The sequence below is a fragment of the Saccostrea cucullata genome, unplaced genomic scaffold (assembly GCF_032062105.1).
Source record: "Saccostrea cucullata isolate Sc308-1 unplaced genomic scaffold, CSIRO_AGI_Scuc_v1 ctg4094, whole genome shotgun sequence".
NCBI lineage: Eukaryota > Metazoa > Mollusca > Bivalvia > Ostreida > Ostreidae > Saccostrea > Saccostrea cuccullata.
In genome coordinates, this window is record NW_026940906.1 from 68,757 (window position 1) to 77,500 (window position 8,744).

General features: G+C 31.3%; 1 protein-coding gene across 1 annotated transcript in view; it reads right to left on the reverse strand.

Annotated features, from left to right (window-relative positions):
- Positions 1–8,744, reverse strand: part of LOC134256625 (dynein axonemal heavy chain 8-like) — a 93,673-nt gene that overhangs the window by 40,132 nt on the left and 44,797 nt on the right. Inside the window, 7 exon segments of the mRNA XM_062739309.1 lie at positions 4,794–4,932; positions 5,772–5,876; positions 5,953–6,045; positions 6,727–6,816; positions 7,204–7,359; positions 8,079–8,234; positions 8,555–8,723. Coding sequence (XP_062595293.1) covers positions 4,794–4,932; positions 5,772–5,876; positions 5,953–6,045; positions 6,727–6,816; positions 7,204–7,359; positions 8,079–8,234; positions 8,555–8,723 — 908 coding nt within the window.

Below are 8,744 nucleotides of genomic sequence, written 5' to 3' on the forward strand. Positions count from 1 at the left end.
AATGTATAAAAGCAATGAATGCTACGTGAATGTTATTTCAAATATGAATACTATGACGACAACCATGCAAGAGGGTTTAAAACGTCAGATTATAAATTTTGTCGTACATTGCAGAGGAAACTAAGGGGGAAATGAAATACACCTCAGCAAATAGCCTTCAGAGCACAGGCGCTTGACGTTTTTAACCTTTCATTATAAATAAAAAAAATTCACTACTATAATAATATTTTAGTTTTTTAAATTTATAATGAGAAGGTTAAAAACGTCAAGCGCCTGTGCTTCAGAGGCATTAAAGGGACGACTAAGTGATTCGGGATGGGGGGGGGGGGGGGGCTGGCACACTCTTTCGAGTCAAATTATTTATTTTTGTGTCGGTGAAGGACAATATTTATTTCCAAACAACACTTCAAAGTCAACAACAGTACTCTTATTCGTGGGGGTGGGGGCCTAGGGACAGATTATTTATTCCCTGTCCAGTCGAGGTCATATTATGTATTTTCAACATTTTCCAGGTTATTTATTTCCAAAATCTAACCCCCCCCCTCTTTCAGAATCAACTGGTTGTCCCCGAGAGAGACAAATGATAGACAATTCGAGTTTTCTCTGGTTTTTTTTTTTTATTTCACTTTTATTCCTTATGTTTATACGTAAAATAAGTAAGTATTTTCATACTTACTGAACTTATATAAACTTATTATATAGTTGCAATGTTAAACCAACTTTGAATAGCAATTTGCTAAACTAGGTTAGAAAAAAAGTACGATTCGTATTTCCTCTGATTTTTTACTTAATTTAGCTCATGATTTACACTGATCACAGAAATTATTGAAAAATCATCCATGAATGTCTATTTCTCATTTAATGTTTATGGCTAAGGACCAAAGAGCAGTCACATAAGCACTGTTTATCAGGCATCTGAAAAAAAATCTGTAATTCGAATTTCCTCTGTTTTAGCATGGTATAATATTGAACATGACGCGTTTATTTATAATAAGTAATAATTATATCCTCTATAGAGTTTTGTTCCTGTATATTTCTTTTTCATATTACTTCAAAAACTGCTAGCCAATTTAAAAGATCATGTGTAATTTTTCACATATTAATTTTCTTTTTTTCCCCTCTTTTTTCCAACAAAATATTAGATAATTCCTAGCTAAATTTCAAAATATTGCCTCGATGGAATTTTTCCGATTTTTCATATTACATTGCCTACTTATTAAACTTTCATAAAATACGAAAGAAAATTCTGTTGCAATTAGTTTAGGGTTTTACAATTTTTTTGCTATTTTGACTGGACTATTATAACAAATAATAACATCATATACTTCTAAACTATGTTAGAGCATAACAAATATCCATCGATCTGCAGCTTAAAATTGTTTATTGCATATTTTATGAAATAATGGAAATGCTAGTCAAAAATCAAACATAAATTATTCTTCAGACTATAAAATTTTAAGTGAGGCATGACTGCAAATTGTTGCAAATACATAATCAAAGTACTCAGAAGTACTGAAAGCCGGGCTCATTTACAGGGTAATGAACAAAGACCACGATGACAGTTTAAAATCAAGCTGATTCAGCCATTGAAAAGATGATTATATATATCTATGCCATATATAGCATTAAAAAGCTTTAAAATTTATTAAAATGTAGCTAGAATTTAACAGCGTAAAATATTTGTCACATGTATCATTTCGGGGTTTTACATACCAACAAAAGTAAATAAACACTGATGCAGCAAGATTTTTTAAGGTCACACAATTATGCACAGATGGGTCCTCAGCGGGGAGTTTTGCATCAAAGCGTACATCAAGTCATGAATGATGTTTCCTGCATTTGTATTAGCCTGATAGTACACCCTTTATTTATAGAATATGACGCAGACAGGGATACCTGTGGAATACCTTTCGCATATTTTAACCAAATAATTAATCAGCGAAAACGATAGAAAGTATTTTATTATAATTATTTTTTGACAATTTCAGATAACTATGAAAGTTTAATTCAGTGTCTGTATTGCCTCAAAGGTGATTGCGCAGACGTACTATATTCTAACTCGTAAATTTAATTTGGCGGTGAAGAAGCAGCATTTTCTGTTGCTCACCGTCGCAATAGCCGGGCATTTCTCTACGAGAAATGAGCCCGGCTAAAAATTGAAATATAAATTTTTTTTTTCAATGAACATGTATAATTAGTTTTAATCATATTGTACAATACTAATTTAGTTTTAATCATACACTACAACATCAATTTGTTTTAATTAATTACACCAACTGAAAGATCTTGGACTAGCCATCAAGAACTCTTAATTAACACAAGCAACCATGAGGCCATTTCTTTTTGCCCAACTCTCAAGGGATAAATTAAGATAACTCTGCATCAGATCTATAGAGACCTCTTAGCTCCTGACAATAAACTCATTAATTTCTCTCTAATTTGACATGCAAATTTCTGCTATCAAAATTCTTCTTAACCAGTGCTTGATAATTATGCCCATGGGACAAACTGAATTCCTCTCAAAGCATAAACATTTGTTACAGATTGCTGTAAAGTATATAACGAAAAAATAAGTTTTTGCTTAATTTAACATCTTTTAATAAGGATACAACTATTATTTTTACATTTTTTAGGATTATGAAATTTAGAATTTAAAAAACTTAGTTTAAAAAAATAAATCACTTTAATTAAAGGTCACAGTGACCTTGAAATAGGCCCGGACACACCTTCTACTTTAGATGTATACTTTTGCCAAAGCTCTAGGTCTAATAATGTTCTAGTTATGAGCTGGACAGGATTTTTCCATATTTGTTTATAGCATATTTGTTGCAAAAATAATTTTTTTTTTCAATGAACACATATATTATTAGTTTTAATCATATTATACAATACTAATTTAGTTTTAATCATACACTAAAACATTAATTTGTTTAAATTAATTACACCAATTGAAAGATCTTGGACTAGCCATCAAGAATTTTTAATTAACACAAGCAACTATGAGGCCATTTCTTTTTGCCCAACTCTCAAGGGATAAATTAAGATAACTCAGCATCAGATCTATAGAGACCTCTTAGCTCCTGACATTAAACTCATTAATTTCTCTCTAATTTGACATGCAAATTTCTGCTATCGAAATTCTTCTTGACCAGTGCTTGATAATTATGCCCATGGGACAAACTGAATTCCTCTCAAAGCATAAACATTTGTTACAGATTGCTGTAAAGTATATAATGAAAAAATAAGTTTTTACTTAATTTAACATCTTTTAATAAGGATACAACTATATTTTTACATTTTTTAGGATTATGAAATTTAGAATTTAAAAAACTTAGTTTTTTAAAAAAATCACTTTAATTAAAGGTCACAGTGACCTTGAAATAGGCCGCAACACACCTTCTACTCTAGATGTATACTTTTGCCAAGTTTGAAAGCTCTAGGTCTAATAGTTTTCTAGTTATGAGCCGGACAGGATTTTTCCATATTTGGCTATAGTATCTTTATTAAAGGTCAGAGCGACCTACTTTTTGTGCGCGACACACCGTCTACCCAAGAAGTATCAGTTGACAAAGTTTGATAATCCTAGGCCTAATAGTATTCAAGTTATGAGCCGGACAGGAATGGACAGACGGACAGACGGACGGACGGACGGACATGAAGCCTATAACATAATACGACCCGTCTTAAGACGGGCGTATAAAAATCATAAAATGCTTTAACTGATTAATTCAAGTTTTAAAGACATTAAACTATGCAGGTAATATTCAATAAAACGACATCAGGATTAAACTATGCAGGTAATATTCAAGAAAACGACATCGGGACTGTCTACTCCATTTTTTGAACGCAACAAATAAGCTGTATATTGCAGCTGATCGACTTTACATGGGTGAGAAGCGAGCTCGGCTACTTCCTTTGATGTGGCGAGAATGTGACGTAGTAAATAAACTTCTCGACAAGCAAAGCGTTAGCACGTCACAAACAGTGTAATCCGTTAGGTTTATTGCAATCAGCTCTAAACAGTTTTTGCATTTCATATTCAGAATAATGATGAATGGCAAAAATGTGTTGCTCATTATCTCAACTAAAAAAAAGTTAAGTGCTTTCAAATTTGTCCTATGTGTTAAATAAAAGTTAAAAACCAAATAAATCTCTCAACACTGAAAAACTATGGGTTTATTATTTAAATTTCAAAATTTTTCTTGATACAGATGAATTTAAGTTTCTAGAACTCTGATATCTCAAATACCATGGACATGTAAAAATGATTTGAAAGTTCCATTCATATATTCTTTAACTATATATTATTCAGATACTGTAGAATTAGAAAACATTGCCTTGGTTTTAAAATCTCTATGTTCACAACTGAGGAATTTTCCGTGAACATAAAGCCATCATAGATATTGCCAACAATGCATTCATCTATTCATACAGTTTAATAAACAGATTTTTTTCTACTTGGTAATAGTAAAATATTAACTCAGTTAAATGTATATATGATAACCCTAGGTCATGACAAAAAGGGGTTAAAGTCACTTGTTGCGTTTTTTCCCTAATAATAGTAGTTTACTATAACTTCTATGTTTTCAAAATTTATTCATACAATTGAAAATATTGCGCTACAAGAAGGTCATTATCTGTGAAAATAAAACCATGGTGAAATGCTCAGATATTGTAAATTGTGATATATTGAACACATGAAATTAAAGACATTAAAGTATCTTGAAGTTTTTTCTTGGTCCTATCATACGAGATAAAGAGGTTTGACTGCACATTGAATTCAATAGGAATACCTGGTCTAAATTCTTCTCGAGCTTCATTAATCTTGATTTCTGTTTCAGCTGCCACAGTTAACTTCTCACTGACTTCTGCAGCGGTAACTTTTGTTACTGACAACACTTCAATGAGGGATTCATCATCTACTAGGGATCCCTGTCAGAACATTCCATACGAAAAATAAGCTGTATTTTTTTCCATTATTCAGAAACTCGAGATTATATCAATGTTCCAACAAATTATAATAATGTCAGTCCACTATAATGGTTTTCATGCATTTGATTAAAATAATATTTCAATACGCAAGTTTTGAGATTATCTCCCTTGGTAAACAGACAGGTGGGACAGATATTTATATAATGGATACATTGTATCATCCATATACTGGTTTATCATATACATGATTTTCAGGATGCACTCTACAACTCAAGAAGAACCAAATTAATGTAAAGGCATCATTTTTTAAAGCAAAAATTTGTTAAAAAAAAGAATATATCAGTGGATGTAAGACTTTTCAGACAAGAGATGAGATATGCATAGTTAAGGTTGACAAAATCATCAAATGCATCACTGCTTAACATTATTATCTAATCAATAAAATTTAATATATTTAAATGCCATAAATATTGTTTATTTATTTATTCACATTTGTATACAGAAACAACCTTTCCCACCTCCATGCTGAAATGGATACTTTTTGCGCCTCTATCGTAGGAGAGTTACAATCTCGAAACTTGCGTATTGCCCGGTTGTTTTAATTTTATGAACAGAGCCATTTTTGGAGATTCCAGTCATAAATTAACTATACCATAAACAGGCACTCAGTAATGCTGCATCAAGCTTTATTTTTTAACTCTTTCAGTAAAAATTAAACTTTTATATTGAAAACTATTCAATTTATCACATCACAAAAAAGAATTAACTGAGAGATTGAAAGATTCATTAGGACTCCCACATTTCTTGCATGGCCTTAATAAAGAAATAAGAAAAAATACCTTTGTACTTGTCAATTTGTATAACAAGTTATCCTCCAATTCTTGCATTTTCCTCTTGTTTGAATTCACATCTAGCATCAGTTTTGCTCTGTCAGCTTCCAGTTCCTGTTATGAAGAAAAGCAACTAATTGTATAATCCCTGCTTTAAATAAAGAAGCACCATGACAGGAACAATACTCACATTCTTTTCTTTTAAAATAACAAGCCCCAAAAGTTGATCCTCCAATCCTTTCATTGTGACAGTAAAGTCTATAATTGATGTCCTAGCACTCACCTAGAAAACAGAATCATGATTCACAACAAATAAACACTTAAAATCACATGTGCATGCATGTACTTATTTCTAGCCACATTTAGGCCATAATAAATAAATTGCTAGATTCTCATCCGAATTTTTTTAAAAATCGAGGCGGGCGGGCGGCTTTTATTTTATATTTTTTAAATTTTGCAGATTTTTTATTGACCTGGTCAATCGGTGTAATTTTATCTACAATACCCGAATAAAAGTCATAGTAAAGGTTCAATTATCTCTTACTTCACATCATCACCAATCTTTTTCAACCAATGACCCTTATTTAAAATATAAACGCATATATTACAGCAATTACCGTCATTTCAGCTGTCAAAATCATGCCGACTTTCGTGGGATAGAATAGTAAATGAATACCGATCCCGATCAGAATTAAGATGAAGAAAAACAGAAATTGCATACAAATATATTATTCATTCATATTTTTATTACCATTAACAGCTAATTCAAAATTACTATACAATATGAAATAATCTGTTTTCATCATTAGCAGATCACACATTTTAAAAATCTTACTGAAAAATAATCCTTTCACAAGCTGTTTTAGGAAATTAATGTAGTAGTTTTGATGATGAGCGTATATTCAAAATTCAATAATTCAACATCAAATATGAAATAAAGTATAAACCACTCAATGAACCTTACTTCTGGAGTATAGGCTGGATTTGCTAACTTTGTCGTCATGTACAAATAAAATCCTTTCATTATGTCACACTCCTTGTCACCAACTTTGACCTACATTAGATTAAAACAAATAGATTATAAACAATATTGTAAACCAAATCTGACATTAAGAGACTATCACTAATTAAAATCCATCTGTATGATTTCTTTTGCTGCAGCACTCCATTACTTTTCTGGAATTGAGTTTCAATTCACATGTACACTGAAAACAAGTTTTTATACTATACATTAAGATCTCCCTCTTGGTGTTATGCTTGTTAAGACTTACAACAAAAATTTTTTAGTCATATTTTAATTTTACTTTGAAAAAGTGTGGCACTGCTGGGTTTTGCTAAAACAAAGATTTTTTTTGGGGGGGTGACATCATTTTAGGACACACACACAAAAAAAAATAACCTTTAAACTTTTTCAAATCAAATACACAAATAAAAATGATACCTTGTATGTTGAGCCAGATTTAATAAAATTCTTTTCCAAAACATTGTCCAGAGCTGGATCTAGTTCTTCCTCTATATCCTCAATCAGAAGTGGACGGCCGAGTGACAGAGAATCCTCCAAATGACTTCGGAAATATTTGTGATTCAGGGAAGTCACCTATCATCAAAGAAAAGGATAAAATCTACACGTTATAGGAAGAGAATGTAGTTTTAATGATAATTATTTTGCTCTGTTTGGTTTGAGATTTAATAGGAATGAGCTATTTATTTATGATTAACAAATTATTTACCTTGACATCTAGGTGTTATAACAGTCTTCACGAAAACTTTTCAAACTAACTGGCCAGTCGGACCAGTGAACTTTCAAAATTTACTCGCCCACCAAAATTTTTACTGGCCCCTTAATTAAAAAATAAAATGAATACATTTTCAAACTGTAAATTTATACATGTTTACGTACTTCAACTTTTGAATGCCGCCATTTTTCATCCTTTGTCGCGTTTTGGTAAGTTGTTCATTGGAAATTCGCACATTTTACGTACTAGTTAATAGTTACTAGCTAGTTCCGGTTGTTATGTAATACATCCATGTTATAATATAGGGTTACAATAATACGATTCAACAACACGTGCTTGTTCTTTTTATATAATATATCAATGAAATTTATGCAAGTAAGTCAGTTAAGATATATATTGACTGTGTATGATTTTTATAATCAACAAGCCCATCGGACTTCTTGAATTTTGATTTTCACTGACCCGACATCAAAATTCACTGGCCTCGGTCTTCAGACCAGTGAGTTTTCGTGAAGACTGTTATAATAAAGAAAACAGGTTTTTAATATGCATTTGACTGAAATACTGACTGAAAGCTCACCTGTAGATCATGATCTTTTTCTCGATTTTTTATCCAGGATTTGCCTTGACCTTGAGGATCAACAAGTAATGGGAACCTGGTAGCTTTTGTTGTAATTATACCATTTTGAATAGAAAGTTCATCATTTGGTAGTCCTTGTATATTCCATTCACCAATCTTTAAGAAAAACAGCCAAATGAAAAAAGATAAGAGTATTAAATGCAGTAAGTGCAATATTTTTTATTTAGAGATTTAAGAGTTTGCTTTTTAAAATGATTGCTACAATTATAAAATTTTTAATAAAAATTGCTTCAAAATTACTGGGATATCAATTTTATCTGTAAATTTGCTACATGTGTGTTCATATTGTAAAGGTTTTAATGTATTTGCTTTTGAATTTCTCCTCAGATCCAAACCGAATGAGTTATATAATTCAAAGAAACCAAGTAGTATCTGTAATTATCTACATTCAAACTATTATTGTATATTTAACTTGCCGTAGCATTATCCACCAGCATAGATATCAAATTCAGGTCATTAGTGAATGGTATTCTTCTTTGGTACAATTCTTTTTGCCAGTTGTCAATCAGTTTGTTCCTGAATTCCTGGTTGAAGGGTCCCGAGTAGGATAAGAAGCCTGTACATAGCAAAATGTCTCCAACAAGTCTGTAAAATAGTGTACATGAT